At 33.6% G+C, this 25,338-nt stretch overlaps 1 protein-coding gene across 6 annotated transcripts in view; it reads right to left on the reverse strand.

Annotated features, from left to right (window-relative positions):
* GUF1 (GTP binding elongation factor GUF1) overlaps positions 1–20,548 on the reverse strand; it is a 27,554-nt gene extending 7,006 nt beyond the window's left edge. For 3 of the 6 annotated variants that reach the window (XM_017502016.2, XM_017502017.2, XM_037729045.1), the window contains exons 1-16: positions 20,159–20,548; positions 18,070–18,181; positions 17,778–17,926; positions 17,421–17,501; positions 16,123–16,200; positions 15,258–15,341; positions 11,732–11,796; positions 11,037–11,240; positions 9,226–9,365; positions 8,005–8,128; positions 7,475–7,607; positions 6,602–6,745; positions 5,672–5,805; positions 2,902–3,003; positions 1,969–2,088; positions 262–298 (exon numbers count right to left, since the gene is read on the reverse strand). In XM_017502016.2, the coding sequence (XP_017357505.1) occupies positions 262–298; positions 1,969–2,088; positions 2,902–3,003; positions 5,672–5,805; positions 6,602–6,745; positions 7,475–7,607; positions 8,005–8,128; positions 9,226–9,365; positions 11,037–11,240; positions 11,732–11,796; positions 15,258–15,341; positions 16,123–16,200; positions 17,421–17,501; positions 17,778–17,926; positions 18,070–18,181; positions 20,159–20,323 (1,872 nt within the window). In that variant the 5' untranslated portion in view covers positions 20,324–20,548. The other 3 variants (XM_037729047.1, XM_017502018.2, XM_037729046.1) reach the window with 3 other exon arrangements.
* Between the last annotated feature and the right edge of the window lie 4,790 nt (positions 20,549–25,338).

The following is a 25,338-nucleotide window of genomic DNA, read 5'->3' on the forward strand; positions in this document are numbered from 1 at the left end:
TTAGTATTACATATAAGAACAATTTTCATAAAATAAAAAAATTTTTACAAATTTTTATTTTATAAATAAGATGAAAAATATTTAAGGATATGGTCAAAATGAACAAGTTGCCATGGTCAAGCTGAAATTTACCTATTCAAAAAGAAAACTTGGAGATAAAGGATGTATACAAACCAACAATGGAAATCATTAAGTTTATGCCCTCTTTGATTTAAAAGCCATAAAAGTTATAAAGTAAAATAAATATAGCGAGATACATACACATTTTGCCAAAACATTTTTCCTATAGGCTTTCACACTGTAAAAGAGAAAATTTTGTTTAAGTACATAATTCCATTATACTGTTTAAAAGCACTTTCTTACCAAAAACAATCTCCCCTTTACTATTAAATTTTAATGATAGTATTATTACCTATGTAAAATTGCCATAAGCATATAGATACCTCAAATGCTCTTGTATGTATTTTCATGTACTTGGCATAAAAGAACAAATAAATTCAACATGTTTATCAACACACATTAAGAAAAATAGGTCAAGGCTTATGGTAGTCAGGTTTGATTAGGCCAAATTCAAGCATGATGTGACCTTGATTACAAGAATTATATAAGGTTATTTTTTACTCAATCTTAAAATACTGTTCCCACTACTACAGAAAAACAAAAAATGTTTATTATCTTATTACTGCCTCATACTGAATGTGGATGGAGTGGCTAGGAAGATAAATATATCCACACCAGCAGTTATAAACTAATCTGTAACATCTGAGAAATTTCTAGATCACTCTAATTTTGAAAACAGCTCCATCTTTACATATTCCTTAAGACAGATAAATCTATTTTTTTAAGGTATTCTCTATCTCAACACATTTATGATAGAATGAGCACTTGCTAACTCTTAAATTGTACTTTCCAGGATGTTCCCTGGTTATCATCTCCATTCTGCCTGGTCTTGGTATTTATGAAACAGAGTAACTAACTGAAGCAAAACAGTGTTAGGAAATAAAATGTATTGTAAACAATGGGCCTAAAATTAACCTCAAGTCTATATTAAAATGACGGTTGTATTTCCCTATTAGGTTTGGGTTAACGTAGAATTTAATATCAATTGACAACTTTTCCTAACTGAGGAGGTACTTCCTATTTCCGAGAAGTCTTAGCATCATTAAGGAAAGGAAATGGGAAGTGCTACAAGACATGTTCTGCACTTACTGTTACAAGCAGAGTAGCTTATTCAGTGTTCTTCATTGTTATTTTTTTGTGTTTTTTGTTTTTTTTAATTAAGAAACAGGGTCCCACTGTTTCCCAGGATAGTTTCAAAGCAATCCTCCTGCCCCAATCTCCCAAGTAGATGGAATTACAGAATGTGAGCCATCACACCCAGCCAGTGTTAGACTTATGTATTACATTTCATGAAAGACTAGTGTCCTACAGAAAGCCTATCTTCCATATCTACTATAATTCATGTGAGGTCCCTAATCTAGAGAGCAAATCCTAACACAGTATTAGCATTCTTTGATTTATAACCTCCTTAGCTCTTGGGGAAGTGGGGAGGTGATATTAAATGCTTCAGGTTAAAAAAAAAATTGTAATTTTGTCATTTCAGAGACAAAACCTTTTCGTTTCAGTTTCTATTAATTTATAACCTGCCCAAAAGGATAAAACCATAAAGAAATTACTTACCTAGGAAATTCAATATAGTCATTCATTAATATGAGTAGAGATTAAAACAATTCCTCAAACCCATATACATTATACTAACTGCAAATCATATCATCCAATGGTGCTATATAAGTAATTCAAAGTAACAGTCATTACTTAAATCAGAAAAATGGAGAACACTATCATACTGTTTCTTCAATTAAGAATACAGTTTAGGCCAATGTTAAATTACAGTGTTCCATATTCTTTAACTTTTTAGGTATATCATTTCTGAAATTGACTCAAGAACAAAAATGAATTTCAACTCACGTTTCTCTTGCAATGATTTTACTTCCAATAGAAGCTTGAATTGCTATCTCAAACAGTTGCCTAGGAAGACAATCCTTGAGCCGTTCGCACATGGCTTTGCCAATCGAGTGTGCTTTGTCTCTGAGACAGAAAAATACAACTGTTTATATATCATAAATAAGAATATTTCAAGTATCTTTCTAGTTAGTTGCATAATCAATGTATAGGTGATCTAAAGACGTTCAAATGGAATTATCATAAACATCTCTTAACTCTGAATCACAAACAACTTCTCTGAATTAAAAAGGTAATATATGATTACAGAAAATTTAGGAATACAAATATTAGAGTATAGAAACAGTTCTTGATTCTCTTTCCTTACCTACCGAAAACTTAAAACATTTTGGAATGTTTATTTTAAACATATTGCCTTTCTAGTCATTTTTTTTTAACTTTTTTTAGTATGATCAGTGTTTATGATATATTCTAACCCTCTTATTTAATAGACATTTTTATGTCAATAAATATTAAACCACAAGTTTTAATGGTTTAAAATAACAATAAGTGTGTTGCATAATTTATTTTAACCAATTTGCTGTTTCTTGAACACAGGTTTTTCCTTTTTATAATTTTTTTCAATTATAAAAAAACTTTTTGTTCCCAATTCTAAATCCATCATCACAAAATTTTTTAAACATTTTTTTTTTACATAGTAAGGGGAAACATTTCTAAAACACTATTCTTTTAGACTATTATAACTGTTTCTTTTCTATTTTTAGTAGTCTAGAGAAAAGTGTGGAAAAGAAGAGAAAGTAAAGCTAGTAGTGTGAAATCTATTTTAATTACATTTAATAGTTTTTTAAATGCAGCTGCTCAAATAAAAATAAGCAAAAAATAAAAACATATCAAAAGTGAGTATTTTTGCATTGCATCATTAGTTTCTATTAAGCTTACTTGTGTACAACAGTTACTAGCTCCTCTACGGTGTTTCCATTCAGTAGAATATCCATTTTCACAAGTTCTGCAGTCTGGTAGCCTGCATCTTCATAATCAAAACTAAAAGGAAAAAAGTCCAAGTGATAAATATTACAGTTCCCAAGAGATTAGCTTTTTACTCTTTACAAAATGTCTATTTTCTGCCCCATTACACTCCCCAAAGAGATCTAACTTTCCATCAAAATATTATATATACAGTTTCTTGTGAATGGATCTAAATGTTAGCGTCTTTTTATGTTTATTAAATCACCAGCCAAAGCAAGGGGAATATGTTTACAAGGGGAAGGAAAAGAAATTGGTGAACCTGACAAAGAAAATGGTTTATTGAAGACAAATACCATGCCTTCCCAATGTTCCCAGCAGCTGGCAGGCTTCAGACAATAGTATATATTAATGGATCATTTTCAGATTCATGAGTTGAGTTTCTATTTAGCTTTCTATTCCCAATGACAACTCCATGTTTTAATAAATACTATGGCTCTCATAAAATGCCATTAATAAATGAGACTTTTGGATTTCCTATTTGGCCCTTCAGCTTGAACCTCCCTTCACAGGGCTTTTGTGAGGATTAAATGAGTTAATACATGTAAACCACTTAGAGGCATGCCTAGTACAAAATAGGCATTAAAATAGAGCCTACTTTAGCATAAATACGAGCACTTAGTTTCAGCTGTTTTAACAAAGTGGTCAAAGCTTGCAATGTCAAAACAACACCTAAATGTTTAACTTATAAAACTGAAGTCTAACAACTAGGCTTACAAGTTGTCCCAATCACAGACAAGAACATGTATACTCCTGTTGTCTTAATTTTAAAACAATTGGTGCCTGGACTTGCAAAATTATGTTTGGTTTCTAAAGATTTTCAGCAGGATGGTCATAAAGTGACAATATACTCTATTACCAGATTACTGTTAGAAGTACTGTTAAAATCCTTTCTTCAGGAAGCATCACTTATTAAACATTTGCTGTATGAAAGACACCATGTTAAGCACCATACAGAATACAAAGCAAATATAACAGGGAGAGAATAAAACAGACGTGGTCCCTAACTTTGAGGCTGTTATAGCTCCAACTATGTTGTGGTCCGAATATTAAAAGTTTCTTAACTCATTTCTTCAAAAGAAATCATTATAAAAATTGTGTTTCTGTTTCCAAGCAGCCCAATGGATACCTAACCTCTACTCCAAACATAGGTAGTATTCTATTGTTCTTCTTAGAATGCAGGAAACGCATTTTTAATTCCAAAAAGCTACTGAGGCTATGGGTTGAGGGCAAATGCCTGTCTGATTAGGCATCGCTACAGCCCTTGTATTAACACAGGAATTCCTGCTCTGACCCTGTTGCAGTTGATTCTTGCCTCATGGTATGAAAGAAATTATTTCCTGATCTTAATCCATAGCCCATAGTCTATGAATTTCTGTTAAGTGTGGAATTGACTGCATATGTAAAACATCCATCTTCAACATAACAATTACCTTAATGCTGGAAGCCAGAATATTTTATTTTTATGTAGTTCAAAAATAAATCATGTTCTTTCATTAAATTCAAAATGTATTTAAGTTTCCAAACTAAGACTTTTTAAGATCACTTATAATTGAGAAAGTAGTACCCAAATGCAAACTAAAATTGACAGACTTCTGTTAAAAATATTTATAAATATTAAACCTACTAATCTTCCTTTCAACTCTGGTAATTTTAATATGCCCTCTCAATTTATGTTACTTTAAATTCCATTGCCACTTACTTGCTCAACGTCTTGTCTGAAAGACACATACGAGAAAAAAACTGGGTGACAAAGTAGAAAAAAAATTCTCAACACAAAGGGACATGAAGATTCCTTGGTAAGAAGAGTTATCATATATGCTAACTCTCTTCACTGACAAGATGATAAATAAAATTAAACTTCCAAGTCACTGCAACATGTTCTTTAATCAATGGAATTTGTCTCTGCATGTTAATATTAATATTCATGCACTGTATGGGAAGTATATAGATGTCAATGCTCATTTTTCCCCTTCTGCTTTAGCATGTTTTATATCTATATTCCACTATATACTGTCCTGTAACATAAGATTTTAGGGCATAGTGAGGTTATCTAGAGTTAAATGCTCCAGCAACAACAACAAACAGCCTCTCAGAATGCTATGCCCTGAGTTCCTTATTTGTTATTTAATAGTAACTCTCCTTTCACATTTATCTGACTTTTCTTCATGTACTCCTCTGAGATACTCAATAGTTTTCATGATGTAGACAACCTGTTCCTGGAAAGACTAAGTTATTAAAGTGTTCACAAATGCAGGAGCACAGTTAGCATTTTTTACATACTGAATATGCACTTCTACTTTTCAAATATAAATAGATGTTCTTGAGATTACATAACATACAAATATATTTTAAAAGTGCTTTTGAGGTTATAGTAATTTTTGAAATTAGGTCTAATTCTTAATACACAAGAAATACAACTTTTTTCATGAAAAAGGGACCTTTTTTAAAAAAAGAGAAATAAAAGTCAGATAATAAATGAACGGACACTTTTCTCCTATAAGCAAATTACAAGTACTCTGTAACACCTATGAGGTTGCTCCAAGTCATTCTAACCTTAGTGTATGACTCTCATCTATTTTCAAGAGAGCAGAAATTACTAAATAAATGAAGAATTAGTATACTCTTGCTCATCAATATTTCAAAAAGGTTGGTCAGGCATCTTAGGTTCTCATCAATATTTTACCTGGCATATCCAGAAGATAGGGATTTCAAAGAGTCATAAAAATCTACCACAATTTCATTCAAAGGAAAGAGATACTTAAGCATAACTCTATTTTGATCAATAAACATCATATTCTTCTGAACTGCTCTTCGAGCCTAAAAAAGGAAGGAAAAAAATGAGTTTAATGGTAACCTACTCAAATATTGAGGAATAATGTATTTATCTAATGGTCTAGTAAAAACTTGTGAGCAGTATTCATAATCAAAGGAGAAACATTTTGTATTTCAATTACATTATGATTTCTACCAAAGCTTTTAATCTTTAACAATTTTATCTTTTAAAATAAACACTATTTCATTTAACAATAAATAAAAATTAAAAGTCCTAATTTCTTATTTTACAAATTATTAAGTCCAGAGAAATTAAAAGTGAAAGATCAAGATTACAATCTAGTTTTTAACATAATTAAAACACAAGTCACCATTTGACACTTTCCAATATCTACGAATATTTCACATAGGTATTTTTAAGAAATATAATTACATACCATTTGTGGATTAAATCATTTATAACACTGTGGTGAGAACTAAAGCAAAATGGAATACCTTCAAATTTATGGTACCTGAAGTACTATAATTATCTTTCAAACTACTCAAAAAGGAAAAGAAATTATACGTTTAGCTACTTCAGGATAAGTAAGCATCAAATTTCTTTAGGCTAAAATATCAAATCAGTAAATTACACAAATTATCAGAAATGTTTTTCTTATTTAAAATCAAAATAATTTAAAAAGTATACATACTTATATATACATGTATAGATATACAAATATATATGAAAATCTCTTATTCAGTATGCTCAGCAGAAAGAAATATTTTAAAACCTGAGTTGGAAATCACTATTTTAGAGGAGTAAAATCTAATTTTGTATTAAATTGTATTACAGTTATACCTGGCATAGCATCATTATTTTTCCAGTATATTCATCTGGTGTGATAATAGTACCCAAAACAACTGGCTCCAAATATTCTGTTACTTTTGATTTATCAGGGAATTGTGCAGGATTGATAATTGTAATTTCTTTTTCTCTATATTCCTAAAAATTAGAAAAATCAGCAATACTTAAAAAGAAATCTTAATATAATGATTATCATGTTTCTTAAAAGTTTGCTTTATATTTTAAAATCCCTCCAGCTATAATCATTTTATACTAATAACACGTATTAGTAAATAATATATCCAATTATTGATATTTACTAAACATATTTAATGGACCATTCAGAAAAAGTATGACAAAAGAATACATTTTAACCTGACAGTTATAAAACATAATTAGTTTAACAAGTTAATTTTTGTTGGAAAATATTTAGACTGCCCAAATTAATATTTATTTAAAATGAACAGATTGCCACTTGCATGGAATACAATATTGTTTTCATCACTGATTTGAATTTAAAATTTCCCAGTCACAGGAATGAATGCTTCACTTTTTATGAGATCAATTACTTATGACAAAATTTACATTTTTCATCTTTGTGCTAGAATCAGAACATTATTTTCACTACTAATTTTACCTTTTACTTTAGCAATAGACTAGTTTTGATAATGCTGAGATTATATCAGGTTAAGAAAAATATGACATTAAGGTAGTTTTCAAAATTTCTTCATCAGTTAGCCACAGGATAATTCAATTTTTATTACTACTAATCAATAAATATTTGGTTTAATACCTAATAAGCTACTGGTTTACTAAAAAGTTTCTCCTGCATTGTATATATACACATTTATTTTTTCCAAGAGACTAATGCAAATAAATATCAAGTACCTTTATCAGTTTTGATGATGAAAGTACAGCTTTATATGGAACAGTAGGGGTTGTCAAAATAACAGAAGCATTATATTCTTGCTCTAGTCGCTGGTTGAATACTTCCATGTGCAAAAGTCCAAGAAATCCTAGCCTGGGGGATGAAAAAGACAAACTCCAAAATGTTTAATGTTCCATAGGTTTCATTTTCTTTTTTTTAATGAACATACTGTTACTTTAAGGGAGGGATGGAATTAAGAGTCATTCAAACAATTCACAATATAATTAAATGCTAGCATAATTTTATTAAATAAGATTAAAATCTTACACTGGGAATCTATTTTAAATCACTATAAAACTTATCAATAAAAAGTCAACCCACAAAATGAAACAGGCAGATAAAAATTGTTTTCATTCACTTTACACTAATACAAACTTATTTTCAGTAAATGTTCCAGAACAATGCACCGTTTATATCTCCCTTACCTATACAAATATTTTTAAAACCTGCCTTTCCTATAAAAAAAAATATATATATGAATGAATCTTACCTCCAGCCAGCACCCAGAGCAAGGCTACTATCCCGATGAATTGTCACACTGGAATCATTTAAAGTCAGTTTCTCTATGGCACTCTTCAGATTGTTATATTCAGATTGGTCTACAGGATATATTCCTGGAGATACAATGATTTCTAGTTATCATGTGATAAGCTATCTATAGAACAATCAAACCACATTTCTAGTGCTGCCAAATTCAAAATTAGTCATTTACCTTGTAAATTACTTGCTTGTATTTTACTATCCAAAATACTGGTTTGCTAAAAATTATGAGTATTACGTTAAATTGGTTTCAATGTATCTTACAAATCATTAGTCTTAAAGAATATACAATTAGATTTGCACTCCAATGTTTTTAAGGGTTTTGAAAAAAGCGGAAAATTTTAAAAACCATGTGAATTTTAAAAACCAAATGAAACTCTATTATTAGATAAAAATAGAAGTAGAAATGAAGAACTATACTGGCTCTCAATTCTCTAAGGCAGATTATCTATTTAAAACCAAAGTTAAATTTTGCTTTTTGCTATTTACTGACAAAAACTATGGGAGCCATTACTGATTCTCTTTCATCTGATACCTCTGAAGTCCTCTAAAATCCAGATGACTGACTTTGCCTAAAGGTAAAGGTAAACAAAGCTCCTAATTCCCAGTGAGAGAGGACTATAGAGTGAAAGCCAAGGGCTAGATACTCAGCACAGAATAACCTGATGATCTTCAATCAGGTCTTCCTTTTTCCAAAGTAAAGGAAATAAACGATTCTGAAATTATACATACTGAGGCAACACCATTCTCTGTCATGTCTACATGAGTACAATATAATATTAAAGAAAGTCTATTGAAGATGAAGGCACTCAGTGTCTACTGATAATAATAAAAACATCCTAATTAGTAAAATGTTTAAAATACAATGAACTCCCTAGAAAAATAAGAAATAAATTTGTATAACTGTGTTCTATACATCACAGCTTCTTCCTGAAGAGCTAATTTCTTAACGAGTCCTAAATGATCTCCCACATAAAATTTCATCATACATATGAAATTATAAACTGATAAACAGCACAAAGAATCAAGTGAACAATAAGCTGGAATTAGTAGTTATTTAAAATAATCAGAATGTATATATATCTTGTAGTAATTTTTCTTTAACCATAGAGTAAGACCTTTAGATTAAAAATATTGTGGCCCTCAACCTTTGAATTTGTGAGCTCCTCACCTGCAAATACCATTGGTTTCGCTGATTTAAACCCAGGCAAGGGCTCCACTGGTTGCTTATGTAAATGTAATGTATCTCCTATTTGTGCTTCAGTGACATCTTTCATCCCAGCAATCAGATAGCCCACCTGTCCTGCATATCTAAATAAAATTATTATATGCAAATATTTACTGCTTTAATGTTTCAAGCACGTAACTCACAATTAATTCTACCTTCCAGGAAACTATCATACACTTTCCAAACAAAACCTTGTCAAACTGAAAATAAATGCTACATATCAATTCTCAAACTCTGAAGCTTGTCAGCAAATGAACACACCAGATCTACAATCCATTATACCTCTCCACTCATTAACCTAAGGTCTTTTTCATGACTCTGCCAACCTTTGCAATTTAAACAGCAGTTTCTAAAATATATTGTAAATACAGTGAAACCAGTAGGTACAAAAGCATTACAAAATGTATACTAATTGTGATATCTTTTATTAATGATGTTGCAAATGTTCTTTAACAAAGGGAAAAAAAGGTAAATTTTTATCCAAGAAAAATGTAAACTTTCAACAAACTGGCCATTTGATACTCCTCCTGTAGCAAAAGAACAAATCCCATGAGTTCAGGTTAACCTTAGTTAAAAAAAATGACAAAGAAAACATACAATTCCGTACAAAGTTAAACTAATTTACACTTAGAATGAGCTATAAGAACCTTAAATGAAGATATGATATTATTCACTATATATGTGATAATGTTCAATATAAATCGATGTGAAAATATTTCAGTAAAATTAGACTTTCTAACTCAATATAGTGTTGTTGTTAGACATACAACACTAAACACTCAAATGTAATATGATAGTCATCTGGTTCAATAATTTCTACAGAAATTAAATTATTGTGAGGAATTATTGTGAGGAAACAGGACCTCACAAAGCTCAAATTATGTATCCAAGGTCATGTCTCATCAGTACCTGATATGGAGTAGGCACTCAATAAAAAGTTCTTTTATAAGTCAATTCAGATGTGTTTTTGTAATGCATACTACCATTGCTAATACCACTCCCCAAGAATTTTAATCAAGGTTTTACCATGAATTCCACACAAAGATTTATTAATGTTTCTATACTACCTTTATAGTGGAAAATCTAGTTATGAAGAAATGTCAAAAATGATACCCAATATGGATATGGGTGGAGGGAACTAACTCTTTCATTGTCTCATCAAATATCAATATAGCATCCAATCTACCTTGGATCCTAAACCTAGTTATGACTAGTCATCCAGAATAAAAACCTGTATCATAATTTATAACCAGTGATGTTTCTATTATCCTTTATCTTTTTTGTTTTTTTTCCTCTTAACAATTTCAAGAACCTTTATTGAAACCAATATTCAAATAGTATGTCAAGGGTGAAATGTCTCAGCAAAACCAATTTAACAATTCCAAATATATATAAAAACATTTAATCTTGTTAAAGGTGATAATTTACCCAACCCCTATTTTATCTGCTATACTTCATTGCACCCAATAAACAGGAAAGACTTTGTTTAATCATTTGCACCAAAAAAACACAAAAAACAAAAATCCCATCAAATCAGAGTGTAATTATAGGCTGAATGTGGTATAACTAAGGCTTCCAGTACTACAGTCCACAAACCCACATGAGCTTCCTTTTGACAAAGCATTTACTGTATCATTGCAATAATAGTTTTTTTTAAGTTACTAAATAAGGATCATTCTAAGCACACCAAGTTGAGAAAAAAACAAATAGAAAAACATACAAATACATTTTAATTACTAATGCAGATTACTTACAATTTATGAGTTGGCTGCTCATTAGGATTCAAAACTCCTACTTCATTAACTTCGTATGTCTTTTGAGTATGTGCAGATACAATTTTATCTCCTTTGGAAACCACTCCATCAAATAATGCTACATTGGCTACCACGCCTCTATAGTGGTCAAAGGTGGAGTCAAATACCAAAGCTCTCAAGGGATTTTTGCGATGCACTTTAGGACTAGTACATATAAGTAAAAGTAAATACATACATACTAAATTAAAATCTTAGTAAAATTCATATTGGCCACTTAAGATATTGTACTTAATTTGAGTTCTTGAGAAGGTTTGATACACAACAGCCTAAATAAAAAGAACTTTTTATAAAATATATTAGATTTAATAACCTCTAGTTTTAACAGATTACTTATGAATATAGTTGTTCATCTTAAAGCAAAGGAAAATAACTACCAATGTACTGAGGTATGTTTTATAATGACTGTCAAGAAGAGACCTCTATTAATCATCTTTGCTTTTTCTTTTACTTTACTGAACTTGCCTTCTATGTATTACTAAAAGCAAATAAATTTATTCTCACTCCCTGTAAGGATATTTGCCACATCTATTTAGCTAAAATAACAGTTCACACTGACAGTCTTTGAACTATTAAATACAGACAGTTTTTGAATTATTAAATAGCTACAACTAGTACAAAAATCACAAAATACTCACGGGGGGATTCTTTCAATAACTGCCTGAAGAACACTCTCAACATTTGTTCCAAGTTTAGCAGAAATCTAAAAGCATACATGGGAAAAAAATAAGCATTTAAAGTTAAAACTATACTTTTGAGAAATACAGCAAAAGGAAGAAAACAAAGCAAACAGCATACTGACAAATACCTCTTTTTCTAATATAGTTAGGTAGTTCTATGGTTCTAGGATTGAATTAGAAGAGACTCCTGATTATGGTATTGAAAGAGGAATAGACTAAGAGTTCAAAATCTGGGTAACAATCATGTCTCTGCATTGATTGCATGTATTTGACCAGTATCTATCTCCTTGAGCTTAAATTTCATCATCTAAAAAAATGAAGCGATTATTCATATTCTGCCTAAATCTCAAGGTTGTTGTGTGGATAAACAATATATATGGATGTCATGAAACTATAATGCATCTTACTACTTCACTGTTCTCACAGCAGAAAAGCAAGCCAATACTCAAACCACATGGTATGACTGATCTTTATCACCAGTAATAAATGGACTACCTCTTAAATCCTGATTTCAAACTTCTTACCCTTCACATTCACTCTAGACTAGGATTTTTCAGTTTCAGCCCTACTTACATTTCAGGCCAGATAATTCTTTGTTTTGGGGCTGTTCAGCAGCAACCAGGGCACCTCATTTACCCACAAGATGCTGGTAGCATCCCTCCTAAGTTATGAAAACCAAAAATGTCTCCAAGTATTTGCCCAGGGGCAAAACCATCACCACTGACAACCACTGCTCTAGACTGTAGTACTTTCTTTACAACAGTCCTTAACTTGTATATATTAAATATACTAATTGATGCTATCCATCGGCTCCACCCTCCACCCCATTTCTCTCCTTTCCCAGATGGGACTCTAAGATCCATTATTTCCAGTCACTCTGGTTCAACCACTTTCTACTCTTTCCTCATTATAGGCAGCTGGCAAAACATCCACCTTGACTGCATCTAATTATGTGTATTTTCTATGCCCATATACAGAGCAGCTTAACATTACTGGAGGAAAAAAATCAAATAAATGGTCTGGTTCATTTTGTTGTACTGGCCCGAGCACAGGAAATCAACACCAAGACAAAAGTATGCCAAATTGCAGGGTCTTTATTGCCTGTGGCCACAGAGGACTCGCGTCTCTCCAACCCCTCCAACCCGTGGCCCCAAAAGGAGAGTGTCAAGACATTTTATAGCCATAAAACCACCTCGGGGGTAAGGGTGAGGGGTGGGGGTGGGGGTGGGGGTAAGGGGCTTCAGACATTCAGAGAGCTAGTAGATTCTGTAAATCACCTCCTGGGTGGAGATGAGGGTGAGGGGCTCCGGACATTCCGAGGGCCAGGGGACTTTCAACATCCTGATTGTTACTTAAGTGTTTCACAAAAGTCAAGATAAGCATTTGTTTACACATTGTCTGTGTAGGGTGGAAATCACAGGCCTTAATTACTTATTACAAGTCACAGGGGCCAAGATGGCATTGGTTTTGACTGCTTGCCTGTCACATTAGGGTTACAGAGAGCAGTTTCAACAGAAAGCTGAGGTATGGTTGAGGTATGCAGTTTTATGAGACTTTTACCATGTCACAATTTCTTGAACCTGACAACAAGTGATCTTGCTTATGGGCAGCCATGCTGCTTATATACTTAACTCCAAATCAAGAAACATCATTTAATATCCTACAGATTTAAAAATTAAGGTTCTTTATAAATGTTTTAATTAAGGTGATTAATTTTTATTAATTTTGAAATGGAGGTTTGTAGATAGTGTTCAGTTTAGCAACGAACTATTATGTTTTATGTGTTATGCTGTTTCCTCCTGGATGATAATCTCCTTTTCTCTTCATATGGATTGTTAATACTTAGCCACAATAATTTAACATCTGGGCCGAGCACGGTGGCCATGCCTGTAATCCCAGTACTTTGGGAGGCTGAGGCGGGCAGATCACAAGGTCAGAAGTTTGAGACTAGCCTGGCCACAATGGTGAAACCCTGTCTCTACTAAAAATACAAAAATTAGCAGGGCGCACAGAGGCAGGCGCCCGTAATCCCAGCTACCCAGGAGGCTGAGGCAGGAGAATTGCTTGAAGCAAGGAGGTAGAGGTTGCAGTAAGCCAAGATCGCACCACTGCATTCTAGCCTGGGCGACAGAACAAGACTCTGTCTCAGGGAAAAAAATAATAGTAATAATAATAATAGTTTAACATCTGAGCTACTATTACTAGCTGGATTCTCTATTTCTCTTCTTGGACCTCTTTGATCCATTCTCTATAAGGCTACCCCAATAACCGGTTTATTTGTTCCTCTTGCTTTAAAATTCTTCAATTGCCTTAGAATAATTTTCAAGCTTTTTAGCACAGCAAGAGTCCCAGCATGACTTGATTCCTGCATACCCCTACAAAGCATTCTTACCCAGTCTGCCTTTCTGATCTGTAAACATGACAAATCTTTTCCTAATTTAAGTCCTTTACATATACTCTTTTCCCTTCCTGGGATGCTTTTCTGAAAACTATTCATTCCTTCAGGTCTCAGATTATCAAAGAAGCTTTTGCTAAATTATTCCATGTCATAACATCTTTCTAAGAAAAAATGATTTTTCACTGTTTATTATGGTATTTCACCTAGAAAAATACAATTTGTTGAATGAATTTCCTTGACGATCTCTATCCTAGTCAATAATTCCTATGCTTACTTCTTTGTTTACTTATTTATTTACTGCCTGCAAAGAGGGAGGGGTCCTGTCTGTCTTGTTCACTGCCATACTCCTAGCTGGCATATACCAAATAAGAATCTGAATGATTGTTGTTAATATTAAAATCAGAATAATCATATTTTAATATAACACAATCCAAAATATAAAACCATATATAACTTGCTCTTTCAAAAATTAAATGAGATTGAAAGAAAAACACTACATTGCTGCGCTGACATACGTAACACTGCCATGTAGCACAGCAGTTTGGCTGTGGCAGTTTAACAAGGAAATCATCATTTGAAAGGTAAGTAAAAATTCAAATTTAAAGTGGTAGCTACTTTGATATAAATAAAATCTATTGTTTCCTAGCATTAGTATACCTAGCTTTTCACAAAATAGGTTTTTGTCAATTCCAAGAATGATACAGACAAATGCCTTGAAATTAGTTTGAACCTGCTCTTCAAAGACAACATTTCCATTGGACAAAATGACAAGACAATAAACAATAATGCAGGGAGTTTCAGAAGGCCTGTGTTTTGGTCCTGGCACACTGGCTAACCCTGTGATCTTAGGACAGTGATAAAACCTTTGAGCCTCAGTTCCTTTAACTACATCATCACAGTAATTTCTGTATGTCCTAACAATATAAAAAGAGCTTCTGGTAAGGATCAAAGGAAATAATAGTAAAAGAATTTGTAAAACTATCAAAAACAGCATATAATGCCAGATTATCAAATAACATGAAATTTCACTTAGCTCAATTACCTGAGATTTTTTTCAAAGTATAATCTTTTTCGAAAGTATTTTACCTTAATACATTCATCACTTGGAATATCAAACACTTTCTCAATTTGGTTTTCAACCCTTTCAGGATCAGCATTCTTCAGATCTATCTGAAAAAAAAAAAAAAACATTATGTGTTAGTACAATAAAGATAAGATGACTTATGTATTAACAGTATTCAAAGGTAGTAAAAAGCTTACCCATTTTAACCTAACTGACCCCACTATGATTTTTTTAAAAATCACTGATATATTAGCAGTACAATTTAATAACCATGACTGAAAAAGAGAAGTTAGGTAGCAAAGAGCATGCAAAAAAACTTAAGCAGTTGGCTACTCAGCAACTGAAGAGATCAGTAGCAATTTATCAATTAAGCAGCATGTGAACTGATTTTAAAAGTTGATTTAAATATAACATTGTCTGACAACAAGCTGTCTTACCTATGGCCTTCTTTTAAACTTAACCCCAATATCAAGAAATATAATTTAAAGCAATGCAGATTTTAAAATTAAGATAATTTTGAAATATGAAATGGAATTTTATAGACAGAGCTCAGTTTAGCACTAAATTTTTATGCTTCATGTGTTGTCTTGTTTCTTCCTAGATTATATTTCCTATGTATGGTTTAATCTGACAAACATGATTTGTCCACCCTGCAGAAATGGCCCTCAGTCACCTGCACGATAATTCAGGGAAAGTATCTTCTCAATTGTGTGTAAGGGTAGAGTTTCAGTTGTACTTCCATTACATACAATACAAAGAGATAAATTCCACAATGTATTTAATAAATACCTGGAGATCCCTCATATAGTAAATTGTACAATTAACATTTAAACACTAACTTTACTTTTAGAAAGTGAAATAATAACACTGTTGTCTTATTGTAATTACCTTATTTATAACTGGAATTACCGATAGCTGTGCTTCAAAGGCAAGAAAGAAGTTTGCTACAGTTTGGGCTTGAATACCCTGAAAAGATCAAGACACAAGATACTCAGATGACCATTCTATTATCCATCACAAAACTTGTAATTTAAGACCACTACACATATCTTCATCAAGAGATTTTGCATCATGCTAATAATAAAATTAAATAAAATGCCACGTAACTACCCTTCATACTTTTCTTTCCAACTTATGTCTTTGGGGTCAAAATGAAAATCACTGATGGTAAAGCAATAACCACATCAAGCAGAGTGACCGAACAGACAGTCTACTAAGTTTGAGATAGGAAGCCTTTAAGGAAAGGTACAGGGCAAATCAACTATGGGTATCTATTTTTCTATGCATCTGGATCATTCTCTATGATAATTCCTTTCAGTTCAGAAAGCATTTATCAGGCATTGCAGAAACGAAGATGTAACATGGACTCCCAAGGACCTCAAAGCTTTTGAGAGAACACAGTCATCACGGCAGTTTATAAAGCTCACTACTGCCTATATAAGTTAGAGACTGACTTTCCTTAATAGAATCAGGAAAGGCTTAACACAACACCATCACAACCAGCAACAAAACATTAGGTTCTGAATGAAGAGTTTGTGAGAAACATATATCAAAATCTTACTTAAGTACATTCACAGCTTTCACAGCTTTTATATGGTCATCTGCTGAATATCTTTAGGGTTTACAGCACAAAAAAGCTTAGTAATGTTATTGATTTTTTAAAAACCGAATACTCCCCAAATTATTGCCTAACTAAAGATTTATTTGCAAGATCTGCTAAAAACGAATATAGAAAGCTCAGATTAAGAACTGCTAAAATTGGTAGGCTTTTTTTTTGGGGAAGATGCAATGATAATATGACATCACACTTCAAAAAAATACAACAATCTTTTGAACAATTCCAATTTAAACACTAGTCAATTCCAGAGAATGCTTTAGTATAATAGTATTTCAAACTAACAGGATGAAACCATATGATTTTGAATAAGTAATAGATTAAAACTATTTTTTAATTATACGTGAAGTTCTGAGGTACATGTACAGAACGTGCAGGTTTGTTACATAGGTATACACATGCCATGGTGGTTGGTGCATCCATCACCCCATCATCTGCATTAGGTATTTCTCATAAATCTATTTTTTAAACACAAAAAGTATATTTCCAAAACACATTTTAAAGAAAAACTCTTGAAACAACCAGTCATGTCATATCACATGTCACATCATACAAAATGAAAAGCACCTACCTCATTTGCATCAACCACGAGTAAAACTCCCTGGCAAGCAGAAAGTGACCTGGATACTTCGTAACTAAAATCAACATGGCCCTGGGAAACAAAAATATTGATACCTGTAAATGTGAGCTGTAATTTTTAAGGAAAGGGCATGATGGGAAATTTATTGACTCTACTTGATAAAAGTTGTTAAATACTGGTTTCTTTTTTGTAGCCTGTGCTTTTGAAACAATTGACACTAATAGAAGAACACTAAGAAAACAAAAAGTAAAAGCAGATGTTTAATATTCAGTTCAAAAATTAAACAAGGATCTGTTTGCACTACTGACACAATATTCACTTTAACAATACATACAAAATTAAACTTACTGGTGTATCAATGAGATTTAAAAGGTACTGCTTTCCTTCATAATTGTGAAAAAGAGATGCTGTCTGTGCTTTAACAGTGATTCCTCTTTCTCGTTCCACTTGCAATTTATCGAGAACTTGCTTATTATTCTTTGTTTTATCAATTGTCCCTATAAACAGAAACACTGATATTTCTCTGGGCTTTAAAAAAGAAAGAGAATATTACTTACAAAATTAAAATTTAAGAGTATGGTGAAAGTAATTCTCAATAACTCTTAGCCATCAGTTAAGTATGTAATATAAATGGAAATACCTGTAAGTTCTAGGAGCCTGTCAGCTAAAGTACTTTTGCCATGATCCACATGTGCAATGATACTGAAATTTCTAATATTTTCAACAGGAAATCTAGACATGTCAAGTTTTTCCTAGAAAGGGGAAATACCACATTTAGGAGTATAAATTTTGCATACTATAAAACAACTACACCAATTCAAAGCATATTCTCTTAATCGTTGAACAATATCATTTCTAGCATATAATATTGTTTACATTCTTCTAAGAATAAAGACATGTATGGCTAAATTCATATTACAAGGAACATCAGTTTAATAGTCAAAGGTAACTATATTAGCTAAATAACAATCACTTACTTAACATTTCTACGCCATTTTTAGGGCCTATCAGGAGCTGAACTTGTTATCATAAATGGAGAACATAAGATACTTAGAACTTCTAAAGGCCTGAGAATACCTTGTCCAGTAAAACTTTTGAGGCAGTGGAGCTACAGAAAAGCCGAAAGATACATTTTCTGCACCTATCAAACATTTAATCAGGAATCAGATTTATTTTAAAAATCTGTGTCTCAGCCAGGCACAGTGGCTCATGCCTGTAATCCTAGCACTTTGGGAGGCCAAGGCAGGCGGATGACTAGGTCAGGAGTTCAAGACCAGCCTGGCCAAGATGGTCAAACCCCGTCTCTACTGAAAATACAAAAATTAGCTGGGCATAGTGGCACATGCCTGTAGTCCCAGCTCATCTGGAGGCTGAGTCAGGAGAATCGCTTGAACCTGGGAGGTGGAGGCTGCAGTGAGCCAAGATAGTGCCACTGCACTCCAACCTGGGTGACAGACTGAGACTCTGTCTCAAAAACAAAAACAAAAACTCTGTGTTTCTAATTGGGTTTCAAAATTTTATTTTAGATACAATTTTGCTACTTGGCAGCTTCTCTGGTGAGAAAGAAAAAAATGACATGAGACAAATAACTTTTAACGCTTAAAATTTAAAAATATTTTAAAATGGAACTCCTGGTTTTTAGTGTACACATCTTTAACGGTTTACTGAAACACACCACAATCTGCTAGAAACTGGTATCAAGCAAAATATACCAGTTATTTGTACTCAAAACATTTTTCCAATCAAATCTGTATTTCACCATCAGCAAAACCATGAAATTACAATGAAATATAAAATTCACATGAGCTTTAGGTTCTTTTATAGTAGCCTAATACAAACAGATAATAAAAGCACAATTACAGCTGAAAGTTTGCCAAAAAAAATTTTTTTTAACTAATTCTGATGTTTGCCCTGTAGATTTTTTCTCTTCAGTTCAAAAGTTATACAGAATTGCACCATTTTTAAGAACTCTGAATTGCAATATAAGTCCATTTTTAAAACCACAGGCATATTAGGACCAAAGTTGATTAATTATAAGGTTTTGTTTTTCCGCTTACTTATAGCTTGCCTTCAACCACTTCAGTTTTATGCCCAAACTGTGACCCTTCATAATTATCAGAGTTGTTGAACCTCCCACCCTCTCCCACCGCAAAGTCAAAATTACACAGGTTTGCCCCGGCTGAGGTAGAATGAAATAATAAAACTACAAAGACCGAGCACTTCTTGAATTCTAGGTATTAGGTATTAGTCTAAAAAAGTCCACTTCTCACATCACACAAGTTAGCGACTGGATGTTTGATTCCTTCTGCATTCAACAAATGAAGCAGGAGAGTGACAAAGAAGTAACTTACCCAGGTCACATAGCTAGTTAATTTGCAGGAAAACTGACGTTTTATTAATATTTACTAGCAACTTTCTCAGCAGGCTTTGTAGAATTAAAAAGATGAATACACACAAAGCGCTTCGACCCAGTGGCTCGCATAAACAAATCAACATTTGACATTGCGAATGAGAAAACCCAGGAAGTCAGTGACTTTCCCAAGGTCACACTAGTGAGCAGTGGAGGGTCGGGAGCCTAAGCAGTGCTCACACTCTCCGCTCTGCCCCACTGTACCAAGTGGCAAACAGGGTTTAAAGCTAGTCCTAGGAAGTCTTGCACATTTCCAAGATCGCATGGGGCACTCTAACTTTTTAAAACGTGGCTAAATCATATTCCAGGGAGCAGTCACCTTGAGGTCAGCGGCGCTGTAGAGCCTGTCGGTAGCCCAGGACTCCCGAGCAGCCCCGAAGGTTAACGCGGGCCGGGAACCCGGGACCACCAGAATGGAGGCCCCTGTGGCCCGCGGCGCGAGCGCGCGTGCGCACCCCCAGCCCCGACCCACGAAGGTCAACATGACCCGGGCGGAGGAGGCGTCAGGAGAGGGTACCGACACGCAACAGCAGCATAGCCCGCTTTTATTCGAAGGTACCCCGGTAGGGTCCGATGGACAGGACTCAAACAGATCCTCTGAAGCGGACAAGACAATGAACCCCTGATGGTTCCGCCCAACTGCCGGCTCCGGTTGAACCCCGAAGACGCGGCGCAGTTTGCTGACGTCTGCACGCCGCACGACGTCGTGACATCAGCGCGTCTTGGCGCCGGGTAGTGGAGAGGTTACATGAATCGAAGCTTTCAATTGACTCCCTAAAATGCAGTGTGTAGAAAGAGTACATACTAGCTTGTATTATCTGTTGAGTGCTGTGCCAATTCCTTTGCATTGTCTCTTTCTTTCTCACTACTGCCCTGTGGTGTGTGTACTGTCAGTTCCCTCAAACTACCTCAGGAAATCCGGACCGAGTGACTTGCCTAGGAGCTCACGGGTGGGAAGCTGTGGAGCCTGGCGGGCTGCCCAGGCAATCTGATTCCCGAACCAGGAGGCGAGATCTTAAGTGCAGGGGCTTAAAGATACTATTATTAGCACAACGTTGAGGCTTAGCCTTCTACCTAATGACAAAATAATAATGGCTTTTTTAAAATCTGGAGGTCGAAATATATTCCCCATGTTGTCATCGATTGAGCTAATCTTAAACTGCATCTGAAAGGAATCGGGCCGTAACATTGAATGTAATAGTGAATCTAGAAAGGTTTTGGCAAGAAGTAAATGTGGGGAAAAGTTCCATGCTGGACGCCCAATGTTTCCATCGTCATCAAGTTACCACTTCGTCGAATGAGCTCTGGCAAAGTAAGAATGGGGAATAAAATAGAGATGATAAGTGGATTGCATCCAGTGATTGTCTCCCACTACTTCTCTTGCGCTTTTCTGGAATATCCAGAGTTTGGTGCGAAGGAGGAAGATGAAAACTCTGTTCAATTCACCATTGTGACTGAAGACAGAATCCTTCGTATTGTTTCCAGAGCCTTTGAAAGCTTCTTTATTTGGGGGAATTCTTCGGATCAAGAATTCTGTAGCAGACTCAGTTCTTTGTTGGAATTTTTATGAATTAAAACAGTACTTGATACACGATAATTCTGTCACACTTGTAAGAGAATGAATTTAACAACTGTCTTGAAGTGAGCACAATAATTTATATTCAGTATTGCCTAGACTTACCTAATTTGCACACTACCCTCGTTAATTTTCACCATATACTGTCAGAGATAAACAAAAGAAGACACCAGTTAAAGTGGTGAAGACAGATTTTTATTACAGTGGTATACTATTGCAATCGGGATGAAGATCCAGAATGAACTAAACTACAATTTGTACAGAGGTGACTGCATTTTAAAAGGAGAATACAGGAGAAGGGAGAGAGAACAACTTGATCAAAGTCAGGGAAATGGAAATTTACAAAAACAAGGGCAGGAGAATGGTCCATTTGAATCCACCTGGCTTGTTAACTGATGCTTACGGAAATTAGGCTCTTACCCTTCCTGCAAATGCTCAGAAACAGGGGTCCTACCTTTACCTGCTGGCTGTAACAAATTATTTTGTCAGCAGTGAGCTTTCTCAAACAAAAATTTAAAGGGGCTTCATCTTAAAGCTGTTAGAAACTATATTAGTTTGTTAAAGTCTTTTAATGTGTGTGGGCGAGTGGGTAGGGGAAGGATGTGGATGAAATCATTTGTGCTGACGGTCTGTAGTTTTTATAGACAAGTTTGAGGCTTTGCTGATGAGAGGGCTTAGAGAAGCCTGGGTAGAGTTTGGTTAAGGAGAGAATCTCTGTCAATCCTCATACCGATATATACTTGATATTTTTATTTAACTTACCTTTATATGAACATGAATGTCTTTTAAAAGAGAACATTGTAGATTACCATTAATAGAAAAAGCATGATGACCTGTCAAGAGTAACAGTAAATATAACTATAATGAATAAAAAATATGATTCAACTTTAGGTTTGGTCTGTATGGATTACAAAAGGAAGATTAGCAAATATTAGAAAAGAATTTTAAAATATTAGCCTCAAACTGAGATTTTTTTCTTTGACCTAACAAGAAGCATTTAAATAAGGTTGAAAGAAAAACTATATCTGAACGACACAGTGTCCTTGATACCACATCTATGTCTCACCTAAATCTATCTGGTGCCTCCACAGGTATTTGTCTCACACTTTAAAAAACCGCAATATCTTATAAGACTGACATCATATTCCCCAACCTACAAATGAAAAAACATATTCATTAGGAAAATACTGAACTCCACTATGTCAGGTGCCATGCTAGCTGTGGAAACTCAAATGAATTAAGCAAAATGTCTAAAATTACATAATAGATAAATGCAAAAATTATTTGAATCCAAATTTTTGGAAACTAAAGCTCATGTCTTGCAATATCTTTGACAGCACAACTTGATTTATTATTCGACTTGAAAAGAAGCAGGAGGTATAGCCACTGAACTTCAAAAAGGAGGTATATTTTCTTCTGTGCTTTGAAGGATAAGCATTTTTTTATTTTTACCCAAGGAGATAAATGGAAGGTAAGCAGAGGAATAATCAACAGCACAGCACATGTTCTCAGTTTCCAGCACTACCTACATAATTTGTATCAATTCGTTTCATCTTCACAGAGCCCTCTATTGCTGATACTCTTATTATCTCTGTTTTATAGATTTCCAAGAAAAATATGGTCCATGCTTTTTAAAAAACTGTCTAGCATCACACGGTGAAGAACTAAACACACAGTATATGGGGTTAATAGTCAGTAGAGGAACACAGCCAACATTCAGGACAGTGACATTTTATCTGAGGCAAGGAGTTCTGAAGAGCTCATATAATTTGCAAACTCATAAATCAAGACTCAGTTTATCTGTAAGAATAAATATATAATAGGGAGATTGCATTCTTATACAGAACATTAATCCACAACTATTGTATGGTTTCTGTATTTGTAAATATACTGAAGGGAATATGAGTTTGCTGGGGCTTCCATAACAAAGTACCACAGACTGACTTGGTGGCTTAAACAATAGACATTTATTTTCTTACAATTCTGGAGGCTACGAGTTTAAGATCAATGTATCAGCACAGCTGGTTTCTTCTGAGACCTCTCTGGCTTGTAGATCAGCACGTTCTTATGTGTTCTTGCAGGGTCTTCCCTCTATACATGTTTGTGTCCTGATTTTCTTATCAGGACTCTAGTCCTAATCATAATACTTTTAAATTAATTGTCTCATTAAAGACCCTGTCTCTAAATACAGTCACATTCTGACATACTGTCAGTTTGAACATCAACATATGAACATGGAAGTGTTGACACAATTCAGCCCATAACAAAGGGAGTAATGAATAAAAACAATCTATAAATATCAACTCTAAATTCTGTTGCAAAGTTATTGATATTGTGGAGCATTTTTAATACTAACAGTACCATTAATAAATGATTAAAGTAGTATCACAGTAGCCATTTAAAACACTTGCACAATTTTAGAGGATAATCACACAATATTAACAAAGGTTCTCTGGTATTGCTGTTAGGCAGCTAAAATTGTGCCACCGTGGGTCTACAGTATAAAACACATCTTTCAGTCTATTTTTGAGGCCCGTTTTTAAATTATTCTGAGTTTTTTAGACCTTTATATTTTTTTCAAATTTTGAACATAAAAATTGGATCTTTACAAATAATTTCCTGTTACAAAATAGAAAGTGTGTGGGTTAGAGGAGGAATCATTTATAGAAAAAAGGGTTTGTATCACTTTTTGAAGGGCTTTGAACAGGAACTTACTTGTTAGCATTTCACCATTAATCTATGCGGAAACAATTGTAAGAAAGGAAAAAACACAGATTTTTTGCTATTGTAGGGAGCTGTCTCTAACAATGGTGTATGAAATGGATTGAAAAGAAATCAAATGAGGTGATGAGAATGAAAAGGAGAGGTGAGTTTTTTATTTTAATAATCTAGGTGAGACACAGTAAGGTCCTGGGTGAATCAGTGGCAGAGTATGAAGAAATGATGAGTAGGCATTTTGGAGACAAAATTAATAGGATTAATTTGATGTAGTGAGATAGAGAGGGAGAAGCCCAGGATAACTCTAAATTTCTTCTTACAAATGCAAACCTGAGCTGTCAGAAACTATATTGGTGTTTGTTCAAATGTGCATAAGGGTGGGAGTAAGGAGGATGTGGATGAAATCAGTTGTGCTGCGAATTTTGTAGTTCTTATAGGCCAAGGTGGAGGCTTTGCCAGTAAAAGGGCTCAGAGGAACCTGGCTATAGTTTAGTCAGGAAGAGTATTTTTGTCAACCTTCCTGTTTCTCTTATATATTTAATATTTTTATTTAAATTAACTTACCTTTTATATGTAAATGTTTAAATAGAAAACTTTGTATAATTACTATAAATGGAAACAGTGTAATGACCTATTAAAAATTAACAGTATCAGCATAATGAATAAAAAATGTGATTCATTTAGAGTTTGATTTCTTTTGATTAAAAAAGGAGACTAGTCAGTGTTAGAGAAGAATTGTAAAATATAGCACCAAAATAAGATATTGGTTGGAACAAACAATAAATTCTTTTGGCAACTTTGAGCTTTCTCAGACTGAAACTTAAGGAGACTGGAGTCATCATCTATTTTTCTGGAAAACATTGACTAATATAGATGTTTAGGGGCAATTTTTGAAAAATATAAGTATAAATCCATAGATGCTATTCTGTTTCCTTAAGGCATGTTTCACAAAAGAATGCCTAAAGTGTGATGCGTTCTTCTCTCTTCTTTTCTCAACAACTTTATTTCCTACCCTCTGACTTCAAAAAGTTACCTAGTACCAGTTTTTAGAAAAAAATTTTACAGATGATTTCCAGAACTCTAGCCCCGAATTTTTTTCCTAAGCTCCATTTATAACTGCCTATGAGATATTGAATATTAAAAAAGTCTAACACCAATGTTATTCTCTAACACCAATGTTATTCAATATAATGTGAACAATACAT

The sequence above is a fragment of the Cebus imitator genome, unplaced genomic scaffold, assembly GCF_001604975.1.
Source record: "Cebus imitator isolate Cc_AM_T3 unplaced genomic scaffold, Cebus_imitator-1.0 Scaffold288, whole genome shotgun sequence".
Lineage (NCBI taxonomy): Eukaryota > Metazoa > Chordata > Mammalia > Primates > Cebidae > Cebus > Cebus imitator.